Source organism: Tupaia chinensis, unplaced genomic scaffold (genome assembly GCF_000334495.1).
Source record: "Tupaia chinensis unplaced genomic scaffold, TupChi_1.0 Scaffold000226_1, whole genome shotgun sequence".
NCBI lineage: Eukaryota > Metazoa > Chordata > Mammalia > Scandentia > Tupaiidae > Tupaia > Tupaia belangeri.
Genome location: NW_006159701.1, coordinates 1,175,301 through 1,201,633, shown reverse-complemented (window position 1 = coordinate 1,201,633; position 26,333 = coordinate 1,175,301). Strand labels below are relative to the sequence as shown.

Sequence of the window (26,333 nt, the reverse complement as noted above, 5' to 3'; positions counted from 1 at the left end):
ACAGCTTCCCAAGGCCCCTGATGCCCCTCATTCCCCTCCAGAGGCCAGACATTGTCCTAGGAGAGATGGTGGTCTGAACTAAGGAAAACTGTCTTTAGGTGAGACTCTTTAGAACCACTGGTAATAGGTCTATAGCTTTCCTGTGCAAATCTAAATGCTTGGTGGGACCTTTCATTTTGATGTTCCAAAATAGGTATGACAAACTAGGGCCCATGGATCAAATCTATCCTGCCACCTGTTTTTGTAAATAAAATTTTATTGGAACATGACTATGTACTTATGTACCATGTATAGTTCCTTTCATGCTATAACAGCAAAGTTAAGAAGTTGAGACAGAGATTCTGTGGTTTGCAAAACTATTTACTATCTGAATCTTAGCCAAAAAAAAGGGGGGTTTACTGGCCCTGTTCTAAAATCCTAAAGTTATAAAATTTTGTAGCAATAGGCGCTAACAATTCTAAGAATGTATAGATTTTAAATTTCTATATTTTTATTAGGTTGAGCCACATGAAATCAACTACATTCAATAACATCCAACTCATATGGTTCAACTGAGTAATATCTGGTTATTTTGTATGCCTTAGTATTCAAGAGTCTATCATTCCTGATTATAAATCAAAGTTCTACAATGCTATCCCTCCAAATGCTGAGACTCTATGAGTCTACCTGTTGAGTAGCCACATTGATAATTAGGAGATGCTGTTGTATTAGAGGAGAGAAAGGTATGAAAGTCAATTATCAGACATAAAGGGTTTAGCTAGTGAGCTGTATTTTTTTTTAAATGTAGGTTGGTGGTACCTTATGGAAAAATGGATTAAATCTAGATGGGAGAGGACAATGTTTGTGTTCTTGCTGTTGCAAGACTAGAGTGGCTTAAGGCACAATTGAGATTTTTAAAAATTTTTATTTATTATTATTTTTAATCTGCTATAGGGCACATATGAGGGAGAGAGAGAAGGAGAAAGAGAGAGAGAGAGAGAGAGAGAGAGAGAAAATGAGAAACCCAGCTGCCAAGTCTAGGATTCAAACTGCAGTTGGCCATATGAGAGTCCAGCACCTTAACCACCATGGCCTGCACAATTGAGATTTGATCCAAAGGAGCTGGGGAACAAAATAGCATGCATTAATGCTCAGCTGAGCATGTATTCATCTTGGTTACAGGAAAGGTCCCCCTCCTTATAACAATGATATGATGAGGAGAAAAGCCATATGTCAGTAAAAAAGGGAATTGGAAATAAAGTGACATGTGGTCTAGCTAGATCCACCCTAGGGAGAAGTCTGGAAGAGCAGTGCAGATAAAATGGGGATGAAGGGGAAGATTTGAGAGTATATACAAACAAAATTATGCCTGTTTGAAATTATGCCTGCTCTTCAGTATGGTACCAGGTACGCAAGGCTATGGAGCATTTGCACATGGCCAGTGCAACTGAAGGACTGAATTTTATATCTTATTTAATTTTAATTAGTTTAAATTTAGATAGCTCCATGAGGTTTGGTGGTTCCAACAACAGACAAAATCACCCTAGGTTGTTCATATATGTTGTAATGATATGGAAAACCATTTAAGTATCTGGGAAACCACCATGTTTTACCTCTTCTGTCTGCTGGAACCATCACTCCATCACTCCATCACTCTGGGAATAAGACTAGAGGGACTTGAATCAAAGAGCCATTGGGTTCTGTGCCTCTATGAGAGGTCTTCCAAAACCTCATGGATAATGCATATTAAGAAAACAATATGAATGGATTTCTTTTTTTTTTTTTTTTTTTGCACCAAAATAACCTCTCATACAGAGGTAAAACATGGTGGTTTCCCAGATACTTAAATGGTTTTCCATATCATTACAACATATATGAATAACTTAGGGTGATTTTGTCTGTTGTTGGAACCACCAAACCTCATGGAGCTATCTAAATTTAAACTAATTAAAATTAAATAAGATATAAAATTCAGTCCTTCAGTTGCACTGGCCATGTGCAAATGCTTCCATTTCCATGAGTTTCTTGAATTGTCCTTGCTAAGTCCAATGTTTCTACAGTCCTATAACTCTAAGAGGGGATGCAGTTCTAAGTTCTAAAGATGCAAAGTTCTGAAGGACAGATGTGCCCAGAAAATCCTATTGATTGATCCTTACAATCACCATCCCCTTTTCTAAAGAGCAAACTCTTCTTTTGTTATTTGCATACATTTTATAGAGTCACTCAACAGGCAGTAAATATTTGAACACCTACCAGGATGTAGTTAACTTTTGGACTCCACACAGGAAGAGTCAAGAAGAAAATGATGCCTCGCAACAGGAAATAGTGTAGTGAAGAAAAAAAGAGGCAGAAGAAACAACTAAACCAGTAATGTGGAGGCAGAAACCATAAGCTACACTGTGTAGTAGATTGCTGGTTCAGACCTGGAAGAGAAGTCCTGTCTCTAACCTTTCAGTCTTAGTCTCCTCACCTGTCATATGGTCATAATGAAATACCTCCAACAAGGCTTCTCCTGTGCAGTGACTCACCTGAGGGTCTTATTAACATGCAGATTGTGTGAAGGGCCAGTGGGTAGCATGGTAGTTAAGGCACTGGATTCCCACATGGCCAACCATGGTTCGAGTCCCAGACCTGGTAGCTAGCTTTCTCACTTTCTCTCTCTCTCTTGTGATTGTATGTGCCCTATAGCAAATTTAAAAATAATAATAATAATAAATAAAAGTAAATAATTCTAAGAAAAAATATACAGGTTGTGACTCAAAGGTGTGATGTGGTGCCTGAGATCATGCATTTCTTCAGTCGAGGCTGCTGGTCTATAAATACATTTCAAGACAAGATCATAAGCCACGGGGGAATTTGGGAGAATTGACACGAGGTATGAAACATGTTTAGGCCTGGCATGAATGGTAAGCTGTTAAATAGTAATAAGAACAACAATAAATAAATACAAGTTATACGTATCTCAGAATCAACCTCCAGTGGCCATTGATAATAGACAAAAAACAAAGAAATCATAGAATCACAAATCAGGGTTCTGTTTACACTTTTTCTATTAAGAGCAAGCTTTTCCTCCCCCTCTTATCAAGTAAATCTTTACAATTAGTATCAACGCAAAAAAGTCTGAACTGTCAGTAGAATCCTGTCTGAAAACCGTAACCATTAAGAATGCAAAAATAAGTATTCAATCTGAAATACAGTGCCTTTGATTTGCAGACACCAAGTTTTAGTGTTGGTGTGACAGTAAGCTACAATACCACCTACTGGTTCTGACAGCAGCGTCTTAATCTGTGTACTGAGGTTTTCCAAGCTAAGCCACACCCTTGCAATGAAAACAGAATAGACTGAGCTAGGGAAGGCATCTTGGCATGGAGGGCCTGGTAGAAGCAGACAACAAAAGGACTATCTTTGGGAAACTTAGAGCTGTGTGACTTTCAAATGAGTTGCAAAAAGATCTGTGTCACTGAACTGGAACCATGGCTGGAACCAAGAAAGCACTTCAATAACCTTCTTTATTCAGTTTCACTCCTTTGTGCTTTTTAGGGAAGGGGAGATTTATAATGTATTGATCACTTCATATGTACAAGACATTCCTTTCATCTCCTGACTACCTTATAACCCATTTTACAGATGAGGAACTGAGGCTCAGAGAAGACAGGTGACTTGCCCAAGATCCACAGCCTGAAAGGCCAGGATTCAGCTCTAGTTCTGCTGTCTCTCCCCTAATCCTGTCATTCTTCCAAAAGAGCATAGAGCAGGAGTTGGCAAATACAGCCTATGGGCTGACTTCAGCCTGCTGCCTGGTTTTGCGAGTAAAGTTTTGCTGGGACACAGACATGCCCATTCACTCATGTACTATCTGTGGCTGCTTTTGTGGTACAAGGCAGACGTGAGTGGTTGTGACAGGGACAGTATGGCCCATAAATCTAAAGAATATTTATGACTTGCCCTTTACAGAAAATACTTACTGATTCCTGGAATGGAGCATCCAGGTACCACCTGGATGCAACCTCAGCAGCCTTTCAAAAAGAGGAAGCCATTTTATTTCCTGAGTTCTCTTCCTTTTGTTTACTGAGTAGTGATATTAGTCTTCTTCTTTTTCCTCCCCACTCACCAAGCAATTATCTCACAAAGACAGAAGCCTGAAGGATTCCCCCTGAGTGTTTGTTTATAAGCCTCTCTCCAGCAGGACGCTTTGTCTCTAAACCTCTGCCAAACTTTAATAACAGCATCGACCACGTCATCTCCCACCAAAAGCAAACAGGAAACCTAGCTCTGCCGCCCAGCTGGGTGGGTGTCAGCTGCGGACAGCTGCAAATTGCCTGAACAAGGACAGATGTAGCTTGTTTTTGCCTTTCTTTTTCCATTTGAAAACTTTGCAATGGGGAAGATGAGAATGCTGTTAGGGAAATGGATGTGTTGATTCTAATTATCCAGGCGGGTGGCAGAGGTGACATGCAGCAGGCTGGGATCCGAGTCATTTACCTGGAAGGCAGCCAAGACAAGGCTGAGGAAAGGGCAGAATTCCAATGACGCCAATGCTCAGGACACTGAGTGCAAAGGTGGGGGGCTCTATGAACCCACAGGTCACAAGGAGTCTGGGGAGCACAGCATTTAGGGATTTCATTCCTAGAATTCTCAAACTGGAAATACTACAACTGCTAGCCAGGCTTATATCCCTGCTCTGAAGCTTGGAGCTTGCCTACTCTTGAAGGAGCTCTGAGTTGCTCTCAGATTTTTGGCCTCACTCTTGTGGTGATGATGCTCATGGCGATAATAATGATGGTGATCATGGTGGTGGTTATGGTAAAGATGGTGATGATGATAATGATGGTGGTAGTAATAAGGCTGATGAAAAGAATGATGGTCATTGTGGTGGTGGTGGTGGTAATAATGGTGATGATAATGATGGTGGTGATGATGAAGATAATGGTGGTGGTGGTAATAATGTGATGATATGATGGTGGTGGTGGGGGGGACAAGGTTGATGAAGAGAATGATGATGGTCATGGTGGTGCTCGTGGTGGTGGTAATAATGGTCATGATAATGATGATGATGAAGATAATGATGGTGGTGGTAGTAATAATAGTGATGATAATATGACGGTGGTGGTGGTGACAAGGCTGATGAAGAGAATGATGGTGGTCATGGTGGTGGTGGTGGTAATAATGGTGATGATAATGATGAAGATAATGATGATGGTGGTGACGATAATAGTGATGATGATCATGATAGTGGTGGTGGTAATACTGATGATAATAATGATGGTGCCAATGATTATGACAAAGAGAATGATGGTGGTCATGGTAGTGATGGTGATGGTGGTGGTGATGGTAATAATGGTGGTGGTGATGAAGATGATGATGAAGATAACGATGGAGGTGACAGCAGAGATGATGATGGTGGGAATGGTGAGAACAGTGATGCTGATGAGCTGGTGGTACTGGTAGAAATGAGGATAAGGGTGTTATGATCATGCCATGTGTTTGCTGTGTGCCAGGCTTTGTGATAAGCATTCAAACACTTCACCTCATTTAATTTCCCCAATAATTCTGTGCACATTTTATAAAACAACAGAGGGACAGAGAAAGCAAATGCCTTACCAAAATCACTCAGTAAGAAAGTGATGGAGATTGGCATCCGGTCTCCTTATTCTCAGTTCTCTGCCCATTTTGTCAAGCTCTTCTCTTGATGTGCATTTGTTTTATGCCTACTATGTGTTCAGTAATATTCTAGGACAAAGGTAAGCACATTATTTTTCCTGTAAGGGACCAGAGAGTAAATATTTTAGACTCTGTGAGCCAAGTGGTCTCTGTCATGCACATGCTCATAGCATGAAAGCAGACATGGGCCATAGGTGATTGTGACTATGTTCCAACAAAATTTTATTTAAAAAAACTGGAAACTGGTCAAATTTGATCATGGGTTATCACCTTTTGTGCGTGTGTGTGTGTGTGTGTGTGTGTGTGTGTGCTGTCTTAGGGACCAGGGTAAGAGACTAGGTAAGACCTGATGGGGAACTGTGCTTCTATTTACCATAAAACTGCAATCAAATATAGATTTAAAAGAGAGTTTGGCTACGTTTTAAAGCAAACGAAAATGTGGCAATCTCTGTATCACTCCTTGCTCCTTCTCTCTCTATTTGAAACTATCTCTCTCTGCTCTTTGAAACCAACTCCCCCCAAATAAAGAGAGACATCTGGAAGTCAGAGCTGGGAAGAAATGTGCACAGTCATCCTTGGCAAACTGGTACAGGCTGACCTCAGGACCCTGTATTTAGCCTGTTAACATCATTGGAGTCCCTGAATTCCACCGGGTCTGATGCCAAAGGTCACTAGACTTTTTCATGAACAGACAAATTCCCTTTTGCTTAAGCCAATTTGTACGTTTCTGTAACTTTACAAATGAGAGAACCATAGCTTAGACACATTTACTCATTTTTTCTCCACCATGTACACTTTCAATCCAAACCAACCAATTCTCCCAGTAAAGATGTGTTTTCCCATTGCTTAGTCTATACTTAGGCTAGTTCTAAAGTTTGCCTTCTTCATCATCGTTTAAGTCAAGGCTCAAGACATTGAGCACAAAGGAGGGGGCCTCTATGAACCCATAGTCACAAGGAGTTTGGGGAACACAAAAATTACGAATGTATTTTATAGAATTCTGTCCCCTCCAACAAAAAAAAAGTGGGGGGGGGTGAGACACAAAGAGGAGAGGAATTGCCCTTCAAGCTGAATAACGGTTTGGAAATGAATTCAAAACATTGAGTCTGACTTTGGGGCTCCCCTAGATTTCCTTGGGACCACTCTTCTAAAAGATGTTGAATTGTAATAACGATCATTTTTCGTGTTGAGAAGATTAACCACCCTAGGCCTCTCTGACATGCAATTAAGTGGAGCATAATCTCATCTAAACAATTTGAACTGGATTTATTTGAATAATTTAATGTACACCTGCAGCACATACTCAATATCTCCCCCCCCTTTCTTTTCTAAGTAATTAACTTTACAGAGTTAAGTTACTCTAATTTCCAGCAAGTCTGAAGTGACAAAAGTTCAATTGATGAACTCTCAGGGGACAAGATTAGTATCTGCTCCTCTGTTTGCCATCTCGAGCCTCGGTGCATTATTTGTAATTGGTATTAGCAACTTTAAATTCTGATTAATTGCTGGAGAGCCTGTTTGCAGTGCAGAAACAAAGCCACAAGTCAGGGAGTAATAGACCCAATTATTCCTAGGTAGGCTTTCGGTAATAGATTTTATTATCGAGATATCTCATCTCAAAGGCAGACGCAAAGAAACTCATTTCATTAGATGATAACACCTCTTGAATTGAGACAAGCACATTCACCATTAGAAAAAAAAGACAGTTGGGAAGAAAATAATTCAGTTTCAGAAACCTATCTGGGGCTGCTGGCACCAGGTCCTAAGTCCCTTTTAAGACCAAGGTTCTTTTGTCCATAAACCTTTGTGGGGAGACAAATAGAAAGCCTGGTGCCTGGAAGGCAGGGAGTGGTATAAATACCCCTGTTTTTCCCTGCCATGTCTCTGGGCAGGCGGGAGGCCATTCCGAGTGGGGAGTAAAGCAGTCTGTGAACATGGAGTTTATAAGCATGTTGGGCCATTTTGGATCACACTGAGATAACGGGACAGTAATTAGGAGAGCTATCTCCCTGTCAGGAGAGTCATAAAACGTGTTATTTACACCCAGCTCATGGCCCCAAATGCCCTCCATATGGAATGCTTTTTTAAATACTCCAGTTCCCAGCCAAAATAATTCATCTTTATGCTCTCAAGTTCATAGCCATTTGTAGGAGGAAAACACCAAGAGCTTTATAAAGTGAACCCCTTAACTCCGGGTTTAGTGAATGCCCTGAGGAAAGTGGCAGAAGGGGGCCATGTTCTGATCTATTAATAGAGTTTGGAAACATAGGTCTTTGGGTAAAAACAACAACAACAAAATTAAAACCAATACAGGCATCAGTGGTAGTACTGCGGTAATACTGTTTAGGAAAGATCCTGGGTTCACATCCTGGGACCTCCTGAGCCTACCAGGTGTACATGTGTGTACACATGAGGTGGGTCAGCTGAGACTGGGGTGAATGGCGGTCTGAACACCCCATTTGGGGTGCCTATCTCCTCTCTCATAGAAGTAATAAATTTTTTTTAAAAAAATCTAAAAATATGTATATAAATAATGAACAAAACCTGGCTTTGGGTTTCCAAAGTCCTTGACCAGATGTGAGCAGAAAGTCTCAGAAAACAGGAGAACAGGTAAGCAGATGGAAGAGCCAGCATGTTTTTAGGGTAGTTATGTGATAGGCAAGGTTAGAAGCACAGCATGGATTACTTGCTTTAGTCTTTTTAAGCAGATGTGATTATACCCATTTCAAATATTGGGTTAAAAAAATAAATAAAATCTTGCTGTGGGACAGAGTCCTGATGGTGAAGTATTCATGCTTTAAAAAAGATAGTAAGCAATGAGATTGGAGTCAAGAGTCTCTTGACTCCAAACTTTCACCCCTTCCACCACCCCACCAATAGCTTGTTCATCATAGCAGGCCTCCCCTTCACCCTTTGCTGGGAGTGGCTCATTCAGGCTAGCAAGAGCTGAGTATTAAATTTTCAGAAATCTTGTGAGCCGGTTGTCAAACACAGCTATTAAAATGAAATAATAGGAAGCTACAATTAAATGAATTATATTGAAAACAAAGGTAACGTAAAACCAATTGTGCCCTAATTGATTTGCTAATATTTCATTATTATCTATGCTTTTGTAGAGACTTGTCTCTATTGTGTTTGCATGGTGGAAATGATATACGATGGTGTGCTATTTGCATTGTTTCCCAACCCTCCATTCAGTGACATCATGCAGTTAGCTTGAAATCAGACATAGAGGGAAGATTTACACCATGGGAATTGGCAAATTCTACAAACTAGGACTCCACCTAACCTATAAAGGCAATTATTAAACGTTTACTAGGTTACCATGTCCTCAATCTTCTTTCCTGGTGGTCTGGGGGAGTTCTCTCAGATCCAAATTTACCTTTCGACATCATCAATGGGAGGTTTTTTCCCTATAGGGAAATTGACCAATGCAGAGTGGAAACAAGGCCCTCACAGCTAACCACTCATCTGCTTTAGGTCTCACATTCTTTTCATTTCCCCCCTGAAGGTGGAAAATATACCCCAAAGTAACACCATATAAATAATTCATGAACCATATATAATTGATGCTGGATTTAACAGAAGTAGAGCCATAAGTGGTTGTCTATTAACTATTTATGATCTTGCCCAGGCGGCTGACAAGCCGGGCTTGGTGAGGAGATCACACCCTTGCTCCCATGTTTTATTTAAACATTATTAAAAGTACACATTCTGCAGCGAGGCTTTCAATTCCACTCAGAATTAGATTCTGCTGTGAAGTTGCCTCTGGGTCTCTGAAAGGTTAGGACTGAGTTTCGCTGGAATGGTTACTGTCTTTTTCCTCAGTGTGTAGGAGTTGGGTTCCCGCCTCCTTCCATTTCTGATTTTCTCCCTTCCTAATATGCTCCCCCCTGTAGTAACCTTGTAACCTTGGGCACAACGATTCACCTCTCTGAGCCTCAGTTTAATCATCTGTAAAGTGGGGAATATCATAGGTGTGATCTTAAGGGTTACTGTGAGAATTAGACCAGACCAGTGGTTCTTAGTGGAGAGTGATTTTATTCCCTAGGGGACATTTGGTAAGGTCTGGAGACATTTTTGACTGTGATGACTGGGGCAGGAGTGCTATTTGCATGACAGCTCCCCACTGCAGAGGATCATCTGATCCAAAATGCCAATTTTGTGGTTCAGAAACAACCTGGATTACAGAATCAAAAACTGTATTCACATTTATGATTAGTTTTTTAAAACATTTAAATGAGTAAACTTGAGTAAGAGCATGAGCTTTGAGTAGGTTAGGCATAGGTTCAAAGTCTGACTCTGCTACTTGGAGAAACTGCTTCACCTTTTTGGATTATTTATTGGTAAAACAGATAATTAGCTCAAAGGGTGAGGTTAAAATGAGAGAACTGATGCCAAGTTTTGAACCCAGTGCCTAGCATTCAGTAAGTAGTAAACAAATACTTGTTAACATCACCACCACCAACCACCATGGGAATTGTATAGGCTATGCAAATGGAGTTAGCACTGTGATGATAAAGTTTGAGTGGACAGAGAGAGTCAGTCAAAGGGGGAGAAAGAGAAGGAAGGCTAAAGAAAAGGAAGTAATATCTATTATGTGACTACTGTGTGCTATCATTGGGCATGTCTACATATAATGTCTCATTTAATCCTCACAGCCATCCCATAAGACAGCATGTATTAAGCCCCTCTGTTCTACAGGTGGGAAAACTCGGGTACTGCAACCAACATAAACTCAGCTGTCTGAGGTCTCAGACTCTAAGTCTGGTGCTCTTCCAACCATCTATCATGGGTAGAATAGTACCCTTCCTCCAAAGCCATATCCACTTGCAATATCAGAATGTAACCTCTTTTCGGAAATAGGGTCTTTGTGGAAGTAATTAGTAAGATGAGGTCATCCTAGATTAGGGTGAGCCCTAAATCGTATGACTGATATCCCTGTAAGAGCAGAGAGGAAAGCCTTGTTAAAACAGAGGGAGACTAAAGCAATGTAGCCACAAAACAAGGAGTGCCTGGGGCCACCAGAGATTGAGAGAGGAAGGGGGGATTCTTCCCTAGAGCCTTCAGGGGGAATATGGTCTTTCTGACACCTTGATTTCAGATTTTCACCCTCCAGAACTGGGAAGCAATACATTTGTCTTGTTTTAATACGTTCAGTTTTGGGCAATTTGTTATGGCAGCCTTAGGGGACTCTTTCCATTATGAGTAGAATGAGTTCTTTAGGGGAGAGGATGAGAGAGAAACAACATGCCCAAGCCTAGACAAATTAAAGCTGAATATGAGCAAGGGAGGCAGATGGGAGCAAGCCGGAAGTGGGGTGGCATAAAGGACTTTTGTAGTTGGCATGTGAGGAGAGAACTGCCGTGAGAGAGAATGAGGAGATTTAAGGAAGGAGGGAATGAGACTCTGTTTTAATCTCTTTATCTTGTTTAACTCTGACTTCTAGAGACACAGACATTGCCTGACACAGCAGGCATTCACTAGACATGTGCTGAATGGAAGTTTGAGGAGGTAACAGTGACCATGAGGGCACAACAGCTCCCACAAAGTTGCCATTCTATATTGCTTTTCTCACTTAAGAAACTCAAATGGGAGCAGCCATTGTGGTGAAGGTGGTAGATGCTGCTGCACATGCTGAAGTCACATGGGAGTGGATCCCAGTTTACCTGAATTTGCTGGGCATTCCTACACACGTTTGCGGGGCATTCCTACCTGTGATACTGGTAGGCTAGGAGGCTGAGAGGAAGATTATGGCATGGAAAGACCATGTCTAGTGTGTGTGTGTACGTGTATGCTTGTGTTTGTGTTTGTATGTCTCATGAAAGAAAGGCAGAAAGAAATTTTTTTTGGAGAGGCTTTTGCTATAGGGCACATGTGCACTCACCAGAAAGACAGAGACAGACAGAGAGACAGAAAGTGAGAAAACACCCTCCCAGGGGGGATGGCCATGCCACAATCCCTCCTCCTCCATTCTCCTCTTGGGATCTTGGGCACACATGCACATGCGCCTGGCATGAGTTTAAGTCCCTGGTTCCGGGACTCGAACAGTGGTTGACTATATGGGAGTTCAGCGACATAGACATTATGCTAACTGCTGGTCCCAAGAAACTTATCTTTTAAAAGAATGATGCATGGGCCAACAGATGACATGGTGGATAGAGCACTGGATTCCCACATGGCCCACCAAGGTTTGAGTCCCAGACCCAGCAGCTTGAAAATCATACTGGAAACATGTGTGTGCATGCCCACAATCCTAAGAGGAGACTGGAGGAGGAGGATTTGTGGTGTCCCCATTCCACTTGGAGGTGATTTCTCATTTTCTCTTTCTGTCTTTCTCTGTCTCTCTCTCTGGTGAGTGCATACACCCTATGGCAAATACCTAAATAAAAAACACTTAAATAAAATGATCCATTCTTCATACAATTTTCTCCAGGTCTCCTGGTTCTATTAAACCATTTCCTCCTTTGCCCATAGAACCCATCCTGTAGCAGTTATTCAGGGAATTGTACATCTCTTCTTCTCTATCTTAAGTAATTCAAGGGCATGGACCCTGGTCTGTCTGTTCTCCACAATATCAGGCACAGGGTAAGGAACATAGTAAGATGCATACAAAAGTTTGTTGACCTTCAAGTTCTCATTTTAAAACTAAACTTTTCTGTTTTGAGGTAGATTTTCAAAATGGTGGGGAAACTATTCAGCAAACAATTACTGAGCATCTATTCTATACCTCACCCTGACTAAAGACTGGAGACCCAAGGTCAGACAAAACCCAAACCCTCTCTCAGGAGCTCCGTCTAGGAAGACAAGAACAGAAGCAATGACTGGGTAATGCATGCGTTAATGGTGTGAGCATAGAAAGATATGAGCATGAGAAGAAGGTGCTTAATCTGATACCTGTTTGAAAGATGAGTAGACAGGCATGGATGAATAAAAGCAGAGGTGATGATCTTTAAGCTTTGGGAGCAAGAAGTTGACAGGTCATTGCAATTGCTAGCTTTGATCATTGCACTAAGAGTGGATGGAAGGAAGCCCTTCCAACTTTTCCAGGACCTGTGAAATTTGCAAGAAGGTCACCTGGCTCAGGGGAAAGCTGAAACTAGAGAGTGAGGTCAAGGTGATGAGAACTCAGCAGGTGTAACTTCTGAAACAGGTGCATCTGGTCAAAAACAGGCAGAGGGCAAGCTCTGCTGCCACCATCAACACCCTTTCCTAGACCTGCCACCCTCGGATACCTATCTTAGAGCTGGGGTAGTTTTCCCTGGGCTCTGTAACTACTGAAAAACAACAGAGTATAAATCCAAAGACAAGCTGTCCAATCACCCCACTGACAAAGGAACTGGAATGATTTAGAGCCAGAATATTCTTTTCTCTATAATGGCTCCTGGAGTCACCAGGAATAGTACATTTACTAAAATTAATGGCAAAACCTCATTTTTCTTTTTTCCGGGAAGAGAAGTTCCATCGGCGGGGTAATTGATCCTGATCTGGATGTGCCGGTGAGCCAGCTGGGGGCATAAATCATTCAAATGCAACAACTCTCAGCCCTTTAAACCAACACCAACAGTGACAAATGGTACAGGCTGGGGACAGGCGGAAAGGAATGCGGACAGGAGATCCATCAACATCCTTCTCCCTTCTCACCAGGGTCCAGAGTGCCAGATCCCTTTTTGATCTCCCACAGAGCAGTCATTTTTCAGCAGGGTTGGGTTGAAAGGGCAGTAGGGTGTCACAGCGGTAGCTCTAGCACTGGATAGACAGGCATGCCAATCCCATCTATGCCCCCAACCCTGAAGCCCTGGACAACCTGAGTCCCCAGGCCTACGTAGTCTCCATCTGCTAGGGTTGATGCTACTTGTTAAAGAAGACATCTACAAAGGGCCTGAGCATAGGACAACTCAATCAACACTGTTGAGGAAATGATTGCATAAATAAATGTTTGGAGTCAAGAAATTCATTCTATCCATCCCAGGGCTATTTGAATATAAAGGAAGGTGAATAGGGCAATGCTTTACCCTAAGAAATGAATTTGTGATGGTGACAGTAGACTTGGGAGAAAGATTTAGCTTTCTAAGAATCTCTCAAATTACAGTGCATGAGAGAGAAACAACATGCCCAAGCCTAGACAAATTAAAGCTGAATATGAGCAAGGGAGGCAGATGGGAGCAAGCCGGAAGTGCTTGCTCTCAAATTACAGTGCATGGCCCTTGTTCAGAACCTGTGAAAGCTCTGAACTCTCATTATGGAGGAAACTCCATATTTGAGTGAAATACACTAGAAATACCCATTTTTCTACACAGTTATGTTTCTCACATGTGAGCTCCTACAGGGAAGGGTGTTTCCTATTTCCCATGAGTCTTGATCCCTAATAAAAACTATGGATACATATTGTATGAATGAGAGAAACAGAACTTGACTTCTTGCAGGGTTTGGTGACGTTTAGAGAGAATGTAAAGGACATACAAAAAAACCTCCCCTTGTCTTACAAGAACAGGATGGTGGTATGAACATGGAGAGGTGTGGGACCAGCAGTTAGTGTAATGGCTATGTTGCTGGACTCCCATATAGTCAACTGCAGTTCGAGTCCTAGACACAGTGACTTAAACTCACGCCAGGCATGTGTGCGTGTGTGCCCAAGATCCCGAGAGGAGAATGGAGGGGAAGTGATTGTGGTGTGGCCATCCCCCCTGGGGGGTGATTTCTCGCTTTCTGTCTCTCTGTCTCTCTCTGTCTTTCTGGCAAGCACATGCACACTATAGCAAAACAACCAAACAAACAAACAAACAAACAGAAAAACAACCATGAAACATGGAGAGGTGTGATGCCCTGACCTGAGAATGCTGGGAAAGTCCTGGTTTCTCAGCAATAAGACTTATCTTCCAATGATAGTGCGCTTTTAATTGCTTTACTGAGCCCTGTTTTGTCCACATTGTGAGCTTCTTTCTACACAGTAGGGACCTATGACTTCTTGGCCTTTCTCACCAATGTGTGTCTCTGTACCGTGGCCAAAGCGGGTGCTGTGTCGATAGTTGTTGAGTGAGTTCATGAGTGACACTAGAAAGTATGACTTCCTCTCTTCTCCTAGAGGAAAATTTTCAGGACTAAAAGGCAAAGAACATTCTTGAAGGCAAGTACTGGGTCATCAAGACAGTCATGACATATTTTTGTGCAAAAATGCATCATGATTTGTCTGATGACCTAATAGGTTGGTGAGTTTGGAACACCCACTCTTAGGATGAGGTTGCTAACCTGAATTGTTCTCCCTTGAGTTTTTTTTTCTAAGAATTATTTATTTCATTTTATTATTTATCCATTTATTTTCATTTGATCAGAGACAGAAGGACAGAGAGAGAGAGGGAAAGTGAGAAAGCAAGCCACCTGTTCCGGGACTTGAACTGTGGTCAGCTATGTGAGAGCGTCCAGCACCTTAGCCACCATACCACCTGCTGGTCCCTGACACCACCCCCCCCTTGAGTCTTGCTTGACCACAGAATCACTAAAGAAACAAGACGGTATAGTAGATGACTTTAGGGCACTGGTATACAGGAACATACTCCCTCTTCCTGTAGTGGTTTGAAGGGTGACTTACTGAACAATTTGACCATCTGGGACCTTTGAATGTAACTTTATTTGGAAAAAGTGTCTTTGTAGATATAACTGAGGCAAGGATCTCAAGATGAGATCAACCTAGATCTAGGTGGGTCTTAAGTTCAATATAGTTGACCTTAATAAAAGTAAGCAAATAGAGACCAGCAGTTGGCATAACAGCTATGTCACTGGACTCCCATGTAGTCGACTGTGGTTCGAGTCCTGGACCTGGTGGCTTAAACTCACACCAGGCGCATGTATATGCATGCCCAAGATCACAAGAGGAGAATGGAGGAGAAGGGATTGCGGCATGGCCATCCCCTCTGGGGGTGATTTCTCACTTTCTGTCTCTGTCTCTCTCTGTCTTTCTGGTGAGCGCACATGCCCTATAGCAGAAAAATACTCTCCAAAAAACTTTTTAAAAAGTAAGCAAATAAATAAATTAAGGTAACCACTTAATCACAAAAGTTCTCTCCCAGTATCCAAGTTCCTGATTATTGTCCGGAGGGACTATATTTGTAAGTATTTTTATGTTCATATTGGATTGAGCCTTTGTATTATGAAAGTTCAGATGACATTTCGTTTTCCTCACGAGATTTCTTTTTTATGTGATGCCAAAGATGTTAAAAGTGCTCTTAAAATGCTGTCTTCAGAGAAGTTTATTTGAGAAAATATAGTAAAAGGACAAAGACTGGGAAAAAAAAAAAAGGAGAGTGACATCTGAGACACCTATACACAAAAACAAAGACCATGTGTGCAGAGGCAGAGATTGAAGTCATGTCGCCACAAGCGAAGGAACGCCCGGACCCATCTGAAACCGGACGAGGCAAGGAGTGGGTTCTCCACTGGGGCCTTTGGAGAGAACGTGATCCCTTCCAACACTTGGATTTCTGACTCGGGCCTCTGCAGCAGTGCAGGAATATATCTCTGTTGTTTCATGACACTGAGCTTGTGCTGGTTTGTTATGGCTCCCATGGAAAATGGATGCACCTCCCACCCACAAACATCAAAACAAGGAGGAAAGTTGAGCCTCTGGTTCACAGCATACTGGACGGCAGTGTTGAAAGCCACATAGCTGACCATGGGTTTGGATCGCGGCTCAGCCTGAAACACAGCAGGTCTGTACAGAGGTACCCAAGACCCCAAGGATCTGGAGGACTGGAGAGAGGAGATCACAGTGTCATGAGGCCCTACTGAGGGTGCTTTCTTTCGCTCTCCCTCGCTCTCATGTGTGTGCATGTGCACATACATTCTCCATTGTGAAAGAAAAAGGAAAACAAATAAATATGCAGAGGGTGGGGCCCAGCAGATGGCGTAGTGGTTATGGTGCTGGACTCCCATATGCTCAACCATGGTTCGAGTCCCAGACCTGGCAGCTTGAAAATCATGCCAGGCATGTGTGTGTGCATGCCCAATCTCTGGAAGAGAATGGAAGAGAAGGGATTGCGGCATGGCCATCCCCCCTGGGGGCAGATTTCTCATTTTCCCTCTCACCATCTTTTTTGGTTTCTCTCTGGTGGATGTATGCACCTTATGGCAAAAACCTTAAAATAAATGGAGAGGGCACAGGTGTTCACCAGAGAGACAGAAAGGGAAAGGGAAAGTGAGAAAGCACCCCACATGGGCATAGTCACCCCACAATCCCTGCTCCATCTCTCTCTCCTTTTTGGGTTTTGGGCATGCGCGTTCACACACACACACACACACACACACACAAGTTGCTGGTTCTGGGACTTGAACTGAACAGTCAGCCATGTGGGATCCAGCTACATTAACCATCAGATCATAAGCTGGCCTGATTTTGTGTTGTTTCTATTTTGATTCATATTTGGGGCTGCACTATAACTACTTTTGAGTATTTTAGGTTTTTTTTTTTTTCTTCCAGGAGAGAGAGAAAGAGTGGGAGGGGGAGGGGGAGCCAGATAAATATTTCTGACAGTATCACCATGCTGTGAGCCCTGCCCCAGCCCCTGGATAGTGAGGGCCACAGCACACAGCACACAGCACTGGGTCTGGCTTGCTCAAGTAGAGCCAGAAACTGAACTTGGGCTTCCCATATGGCCTCAGCCACTGCACCGCAACACCCACAAATACACCCCCATAGCTGGGCCTCTGAGGCTTCTAGAGATCTTGCTCTGGCCCTGGGAATGGGGTCAGGGAGAGGAGTGTAAGAAAATGGGGAGAAACCAGGGATAAAGCGAGAAAAGCCAGGCAAAAAGAGAGCAAGGGAGAGAGGAAGAAAACCGCTATTTGATTTGGCCAGAATGACTGAGCGTCTGGTCAGTTAAAGAAGACATCAAAAGAAAAGGCTGAATGTGTTCTCTCCTCCCAGCCAGAGCCTGCAGGAGGGGCGCTGGGCTGCATAAGAAGCAGGGCTGGTTAATGAGGGAGTTGTCCTGTCAGCTGGAGGAAAGAGGCTTTCTCTCTCCCAGGGCTGTGGGGGTGGAGGGACTGCCAGTCAGGGGGCCTGACCTGTGTCTGGGAACCTCTGTCTCTGTGCAGTGCCACCCCTCCCCTGCACAGAGGAGCCAGGCTTGTCAAGGGCAAAGCTGATGGGGACGACGCTGGCTGTGGGAGACAGTGACCTGAGAAATGCACTGGCTGCAGGAGGGCAAGTTAGCAAGACCTGTCACAAAACCAGAGTGGACAGAGCTCTATAATTTAGAGCATCCTGGGCCAAGCGTTGACATGTTGTGTGTTGTCCCAGGAAGGCTCTACGATGACAAAGGGGGTGCCAGATGGGGCATGGAGTTAGAAATTTGGAGCTTTAGGAGATCTGACTTCCCTCACAGGAAAGGCCACATGGGTGCTCTCAGGAGCTCTGCAATTCCTAAGGGAAGTTCATCTTAGAACAATACACTGAATGATGGCGAAACCTTTCCATTAGGTGGGAAACAGCTTTTAAAATGCTCCTTGGCCAGTTTGGCAGTAACGCAATGCTCCACAATGCTGAAATCATATGGGACGGTCCCGGGTTCACGTCCCAAGCTCTCCCTGTCCACACCAGGTGCATGTGTGCCTGTGATTCTGGCCGGTTGAGGCTGGGTGTGGATTGCAGCAGGAGGACATTGTTGAGGGTTTCTCTTTCTCTCTCTCTTTTCCCTCTTCTGGAAAAACTAAACTTTAGAATGTTCTTTAGACCATACCAAGGCCAGAGTATGGCTTAGTGGCTAGATGCAAAGACTAGAGAGTTGGGGTTAAGCCTGGGTTCAAATCCTCACTCACGTGTGACCTTGGGCCAGTGCATGTACCACGCTGAGCCTTGATTTGGTGAATTCATGTTTCCATGCCTTTTTTTCCCCATCCTCAAAATGGAAATAACAATAGCCCCTCACAGAAGAATTTAATGGAAATAATAATAGCCCCTGATAGAAGAATTTAAACCAGAACTGCTTCACTCAGAGTCTGACACTTTGTAAATGCCTAGCATATGGTAGTATCATTACCCCTTTTACCTTTTACCTTGGTTGGCGCAGCCCAGAAACAGCTCTCCATTAACTAACTAGATGTGACTTCAGACTAGTTACCTCACCCCTTCGGAGGCTTGGTTTCCTCATCCATACAATGGGGATAATAGCTCTAACTTTTCAGGGTGTTGTGAGGATCATGCGATATTATTGTTGTTAAGACCCAGTGAAAGATAGATATTAATGAATACGGGCTTCCCCCTCTTTGTGGGAAGCCACTCTGCCATTGGAGTGGAAGGAACAGTAAGTCTGGGGTCTGAAATGTCAATGTGCTGACCCACCATCCGGAAGTAGCAAATGCCATTGGTCCACTTTGGGCCCTTCCTCCAAAGCTTGCAGCCAAAGGCAGTGTCCTCGCTCAGCCCTTCCCTTCTGGTTTCTCCCCACTTACTGTCCATCACAAAGGCTCAATAGTCAAACCCACAAGAGTCTTCCATGGAAAGGAGGACGCTTCCTCATCCCAAATGCTCAGTCACATGGAGACAGGACTCACCAGCTCCATGCACCGCCGGCTGGCCTCCGCCTCCCTCTGCACCAGCTCCTCCATGTCAGCCTTCAGCTCCTCCAGGCGCCGCTGGTAATATTGGCTGTTCTCCCGCTGCTGGGACTCAGACGTCGCTGCCCGGGATAGCTCCTCACCCATCTTGATCAAGCTGTCTCGAAGCCGGATCACTAAGACCTGGGAGAGTCAGGGAGCACACACCCACCTTGGAGTTAGATCCCAGAAGCATGAAACAGGGCCCTCCTTTGCTGAGTCTCTATATTTTCATAAAGTACTCAAGATAAGCCCCAGCTAGGTGCTACTTTATAGGATGCCTAAAGTTAGACTTGTGTTCATAGAAATGTATATATCAGCTGTTTTTGCTATGAAAATATTTAGATTAATTCAAATATTTAATATTAATTAATTCTAATATTTAAATCTAAATATTTAGATCTTTAGTAACTCAATAAAATGTGGGGAAAACAGTCTAGAAAGTAAACACAGATACCAGAGACAGTGGGGGAGGAGAGTGGGAAATGGCAGAGGGTAAGAGATAGGGAATCAAGGATGGGGGAAAAAAAGCAAAGTATACAGGAAACAAGAAATGGAAAATTATTTGTTGACAATAACATGTATGTTGATGTGCTTGATTGAGACAATATACAGTGTACTCTGGATGGAAAATCTCATTTTGTATGCTGTAATGATGTACAGTGAGTGAACGTAAATAAAAAAATTAAAAATTAAAGAAAAAAGAATCCTGATTTCTGTTTCAGAAATAAACAGTTTACTTTTAAAAAGTGGGAAATGATAACTACTATTCTGAGAGGCAGGTGGCATTCCGATGAAAATCTTGACTCCTAAGATGCTCTGGGTTCAAGTCCCACCTCTACCTTTCTTGGCTTGTGTGACCTTGGGCAGGTTCTTAAGCCTTTCTGAGAGACAGAGATGATGACCATATTTGTGTTCCAGAGATGCTGCCAGGATCTAATGCATTGTTATGTGGAAGGTCTGGTCTAGTGCCCGGCACACAGGATGTGCTGGATAAGGGTTGAAAATCATGAATATTTATCACAGCCTCCAATCATTTCAAGGTTTGGAGCGAGAACAATTGCAGTGAAGAGGAAACTATTCTGGGGGGTCAAAACTTCTTCCTTAACATGGGTTTTGGTTTCCTGATGATTAAAATGAGAGTGTTTGATCAGATCATTTTTCATGAGCCTCAGACCTAATACTGTATGGTCTATTTCCTTTCCTGGGGTGTGTGATTCGGGGGAGGATCCAAGAGCACATGATGAAACAATAGACAGAAAAGTGCTTTGGGTATCACCAGTGCTACAGAAAGCAAACCCAAGGGCTGTTCTGCAGAATTCATTAGTTGGCCAACAAGCCTGGAACCAATCAATCCCAATAGGCAAATACTCAAGTGTTGACAGAAGACAGAGCCCACATGAATATTTCAGACACTTACTAAGGATTCTCAGCCCCCCTTTTTTTTTGCAGCCACAGACTGGAAAGGTGGGGATAGACTTCAGATTAGGCTGAATAACAGCCTAAAAGAAAAGCTTTACTATTCAGCTCCTCTTGGTCTTTCCAATAAAGTTTGACAATAGCATCAAAGAGCTGTGGGAGGGCTAGTGGGTGGTATGGTGGTTGAGGCACTGGACTCCCGCATGGCCAACCACGGTTTAAGTTTCAGACCCAGTGGCTTAAAAAATCACACTCGGCACATGTATGCACATGCCCAAAACCCCCAGAAGAGAATTGAGGAGAAGGGATTGTAGCATGGCCAACCCCCTGGGGGATGATTTCTCACTTTGTCTCTCTCTGTCTCTCTCTCCCCCTTTGGTGAACATACATGGAAAAAAAAAAACCTAAAATAAAAGAGCTATAGGAGGGGCATAAGGAGGAAGAGAAATTCCCAAAAATGCATCCTCCAGATACCCCAAGGACCTGGGATCTTCTATATCCTAATAATGGTGGCAGAAGGGAAAAGTTAATTTAGAGACAGAATCTTTCTACTATATATATTTTTTTCCTTCTCTATTACTTGACTATACTAGGCTCAAGTTAAAAAAATATGATACAATCCAATATTACATATATAATCGTTTTAAATATAGTAGATCAAAGTTTCATGGTGATCCACAGAGACAGTCATACCTCAAGGGATCCCTTGAGCAATTCTGAGAACTACTGAGGGTCAAGGCAAAGACTTTCTCTGTGTTCATCATCCATGGCAGCCTTAGGGGGATTGGGAGGAAATATTTCAGAGTGAGGAATGTAGCATCCTTCATAAGAGACACTGCCAAACTGTGGAGAAGCCGGATGGCTGCAGGGAGTAGGAATCTGAGGCCAGGATGAGAGAAAGGTGAGCAGTTAATCTATTATCCCTGACGCTACCTGGCTTTATCTTGAGCAAGTCACTTGACCTTCTTACTCGAATAAGGCCTATCCTATCTGCTCCACAGAGGTGCTCCAAATATCAAGTGGAATGACTGATATGAAGGGAATTTGATAATGGAGAAGTCCTCTGTAAATGTCCCCATGTCACTGACCTACAGAACTTCCAGCGCAAGGGCAATGTGAATGGAATCATCAACCCCCCACTCTAGCCCATCTAAGTCTTACCTATCATTCAAGGTCTAGCATTAATGCCACCTCCTCTAGGAAGTCTCCTTGATTCTCTGGCCTGTCCCCCAAACCTTACAGCCCTCTCTCCATATTAGGTATATATCTTGCCCACATCTCTTACAAAGCTCTCCTTTGGCATCAGCATCTGTGTTATACTTCTATCCTCCATACACCTTAAACAGAGCCTAGCACACACTAGGTTCAAAATAAATTTTTGTTCCATAGGAGTGTTAGATGCATAGGTAAATGGAGATGGGAAGAATTATGCTAATGGATAGAAGACTGGGAAGACATACACATTAAGGTATGAAGAAAAAAAGGATAGAGAAAGGAAAAAGAAGAATAGATGCACGTGGGGACGCAGGGATAGACCAATGACGGTAGGTGCAGACGGACAGAGATAGATTGTGATGGATAGGTAACCAGATCGCTGGTTTGTGGGAGAGTGTGATGGAAGAATGGGAGAAAGAGTAGAGGAAGGGAGAAAAGAAAGGAGAGGAGGAAGGAGCTTGGATAGGAGATGAATGAGTGGTGTATATCCACATAAAGGCATAGAGTAGACAGATGGATGTTGGGAAGATGGGTGGTATTGAAACCAAAGCTCTCATTTCTCCAGGCCTGAGCAGTGTCTGCATGTCTCATGGGTACCTCGAATCTCTTAATCTGCACTTTCTGGAACTCCGTCTTGTTCTCCAGGTCACAGATGATCGCCTCCTGCCTGCTGACGATGGTTCGATCCACGGTGGACTGCTCCAGGTACTCAATGCGCATCTGAGCCACCTGCAGCTGGGGACACACCGAGAGGTCTGTTGGCCACCTGTTGGCGCTGAGCCAAGGACAGAGACACATGCAGAACCCAGCCTGGGGCCCCTTCACACAACCCCCTTATCTGCTCAGGTGCCATGTGTTCAATTTTGCACAAGCAAGAACTGCCAGGTCCTAAACTGGGGACCCTTGTTGGTCCCTTATACCAGACCTTACTCCTGGGTCTCAGGTACTAGGAAGTGATGTTTCTGTGCATTTAGAATTCAAAACAGGATTTTAAATCAATGCTTCTCTCACCTTCTTCCCCACCTTGACAAAAAGGCAAAGCTAGTCTGTGAGCCACAAGCTACAGTATGAAAGGCACAGGCTAGGGGGCGTATTGGAAGCCAGGCACAGAGCCTGGCTCTACCCCTTTCCAACTGGATGAGCCTGAGTGAGTTAGCTTCCTTTCTGGAACCTCAGCCTCATCATTTGCATTGTAAGGAGTGATAGGCATTAGGTCCTGGAACACAGTAAGTGCCCAGCAAATAGCTGCCACTGCTATTGTTTTTGTTTGTGTGTGCATGCATGTGCACATGCATGTTGTTCCTCAGCACCCAAGGACATTGGCTTGACACCCAGGCATTCTGACAGTCATTCTAAGCAGGCACATTCACTGTTCCTGAAAGAGCTTTGAGAATTTCTTGGATCATAGCAACCTGCTAAGTAATCACGGAAAGCCAGAGATGATGTTTGGAGGGATCACGACTTCAAAAGATTTCACAGAGACCCTGATCTTGTCTTGAACAGACCATCCATCTCCTCTTCCTTGAAGACATTTCACAGAGGGAGACAATCCTGTGCCAAATAGCATATAGGTCTCATTGCATGGGGAATGCCTGGGTTATGAACAGGTGCAAGCAAGTGTGTGTACGTGTGTGCATGCGTGTGAGTATCTGTCTACTGGGATTGTTCCCAATCCTTATGGTACATAACTGGAGTTGCCTGTTGAATGAAAGATTGAATAAATGAATGAATGCTAGTTTCCAGGTGCTGCAATGTAAGAGTTTAGGGGAAGCCCTTCCCTGCCTCCCTGTGATGGGATGACTCTGAGTACATACTTGTTCTTGAAGCTTGTGCTTCTCCTTCTTGACTTCCTCCAACTGCAGCTGCAGTTCTTGGATCTGCCCAATGTCAGCAGCAGACTGAGGAGACAAGAAATTCACCCTGAAACCATAAGCTCTGCTGGGAAACCACCCCTGAAAATTCCTTCCTCCCTCACTCACAGATGTCTATGTCTTGGAGGTTCTGACAGTAGCTCTTTCCCAAAAGTTTCTTCTCACATCCTCCCCAACATCCTGCATCTCAGCGTTTGCTGAGTCACTCTAATTATATAAGCCCAAGGCTTTGGTCAACTGTCCAGCACTTTATTGCACACCCTTGAGAGTCCAGACAGAAATGGGCACTAGGACCAGATTCCAAGGGAAGAAAAACTATTCTCAGTGTCAGCTAACTGGGATTCTAGACCTGTACGCTGGCCTTGGCATGCCACAGAACCTCCCTGTGGTCATCAATCACTCTGTTAGTAAAATGGGCTGATAGTCTGTCCTACAGAGAGTTTGTTCAGAGGTGAAACAAGGTAGTGGAGAGCAGAGGTCCTTAAAAACAAACAAACAAACAAACAAACAAAAAAGTAGAATCAACTATTGAGCTTGATTATTTCTGAAAATAAGGATTCCAGAGGGTAGGAGGGCTCCTCACTCTGTTTTCCACATGCATTTATTATTCAACTCATTTATAATGGACATTTGTATGTACTGCATCTGTAATTAAATAACCCTTCACTTCGGACAAAAATAAATGTGATCACAAACACAGAAGATGGCACAGGCTGTTTTTTGTGGTGGTTTTTATACAGTTGATGATATAATTGATTATTTTTGTTATTATTATCCCTTGCTTAGCAGAGATCCCCTCAAATCAACTCTGTATAGAATGCATTTGGAGCCTGGCAGGCATTCCACCCTGGATCTCCTCTGTGGTAGGGGTGGATAGGGAAATGTGAAGAACACCCTCACACTTCCTGGTGGGAGCTGTTCTCCCCTGTCCTACAGATCAGAAGTCTACTGGGGATTCTTCATCCTCTGGCTCCACCCCAAAGCCTCTCTTTCACCTGTTTTCACAACATCTGCACACCCATCCACCCATCTGTCCATGTGTCTATCCATCTACTTACTCATCTACCTATCTATATCCACCCACCTATTTATTTATCTATCATGTATTTACTGAGCGTTGCTGTTAGGTCTTCTACTGCATGAGAAGGTACATCCCGATTGTCTTCTGGGTCCATCCACCTGCTCCTCCTCATCTTCCCTCCACCAGCCTGGTATAAAGCCACTGTTGCCCTTCCCCTGGACCACGACAGCTTTCATTTACTCAGCAGCTATTCACCGAGCACTTACTCTATGCCAGATAGTTTCTCTGCTCTGGATATGATGTTGGACAAGGCAGAGGACAGCCCTGACATTGTGGGGCTGACAGTCTGGTCAACGTGTGGGCTAGTCCTCTACTCCTGCTCTTGGCCCTTTAGGTCCCCGTCACCCACACACACACACACAAAAAAAATCTCAAATGCATCACAGACTCTGAGACCCTGATTGGATCCTTCTCTCTCAGCATCACAAAGCTCATCTTGTGCCATGCACTTCTCGCTGAGCCTCTCAAACACACCACCCAAGGCCCTTTGTGTGTGCTGTTCCCTGACTGGAACAATCTCTCAACCCCCACTGTACCATTCACTCTAAGTAACTCCTGCTCCTCCTTCATATTTCCCTCGAAGGGCCACCTCCTAAGGCTTCCCTACCCCCAACCTTGGTCAAGATTCACAGAATGTCTTTATTTCCTTTCTGGACTCCTCACTCAGTTTTCACATCTCCCCTCTGTGCTAGGTGACTGCGTGATAAGTCTACCCAGATCGCTAAACTGTGAGGCTCATGGGGGCAGGAATGGGATGTGTTTTTGCATTTCTCACCAGGTCTAACACATAGCAATGCTCAGTAAATAAGAGACAGATAAACAGACAGGTGGGTGGATATAGATGGATTGATAATAAGGGGATGGCTGGATGATGGGTGGAAGGGTGGATCGGTGGACTGCTGAGCAGTTGGATGGGTGGGTAGATGGATGGATAAAAGGGTGGAAAGATGAATAGGTAGATTGATAAATGGATGGTTGAGTATATGGATGAACATTTGGAGGGATAGATGGATGGATATGTGGGTGGGTGAATAGGTAGGTAGACATATGAATAAATCATAATCTTTCTTGATAGAGATGTCCTCCAGAGATCCCCACACCATCTGAAGGTGACATTCTCTTCACTTAGGACCACAAGAAATTTACAACCACTATTTATCTCTATGGCATTTATTCCTCTAGGTTCCTAAGACCAGGGAGTGGTCCAACTGCATCACCTTCTCAATATTCCCCATTCACCAGGTTCTAAGTCCCTGAGCTTCTTCCACAGAGGCTCATTCAGTACCTGAGCAATGAGATCCTTGTGCTTCTGCATCAGATCATTCAGGTCATCCTGGTCCTCATCGATGCGCTTCAGGAGGTCCGCCCTCTCAAACTGCAGCCGGTACAGCTGCTCATCCACCTGGTAGGAGGCAGAGGAATGACTGGAATGAAGTGAGAAGGTGGAGAGTGTGTAGCAGGTACCTGATAAGAACAGAGAGGCCTTGCCCATGGGTATGTGAGGTGAGACACTATCT

At 43.6% G+C, this 26,333-nt stretch overlaps 1 protein-coding gene across 3 annotated transcripts in view; it reads right to left on the bottom strand.

The window, feature by feature from the left end:
- MYO18B (myosin XVIIIB) overlaps positions 1-26,333 on the bottom strand; it is a 305,047-nt gene that overhangs the window by 53,672 nt on the left and 225,042 nt on the right. For all 3 annotated transcript variants that reach the window (XM_006147864.2, XM_006147865.1, XM_006147866.1), the window contains 4 exons: positions 26,102-26,218; positions 23,679-23,762; positions 22,462-22,599; positions 19,189-19,374 (listed from right to left, as the gene is read on the bottom strand). In XM_006147864.2, the coding sequence (XP_006147926.1) occupies positions 19,189-19,374; positions 22,462-22,599; positions 23,679-23,762; positions 26,102-26,218 (525 nt within the window). The remainder of the gene's footprint in view (positions 1-19,188; positions 19,375-22,461; positions 22,600-23,678; positions 23,763-26,101; positions 26,219-26,333) is intronic.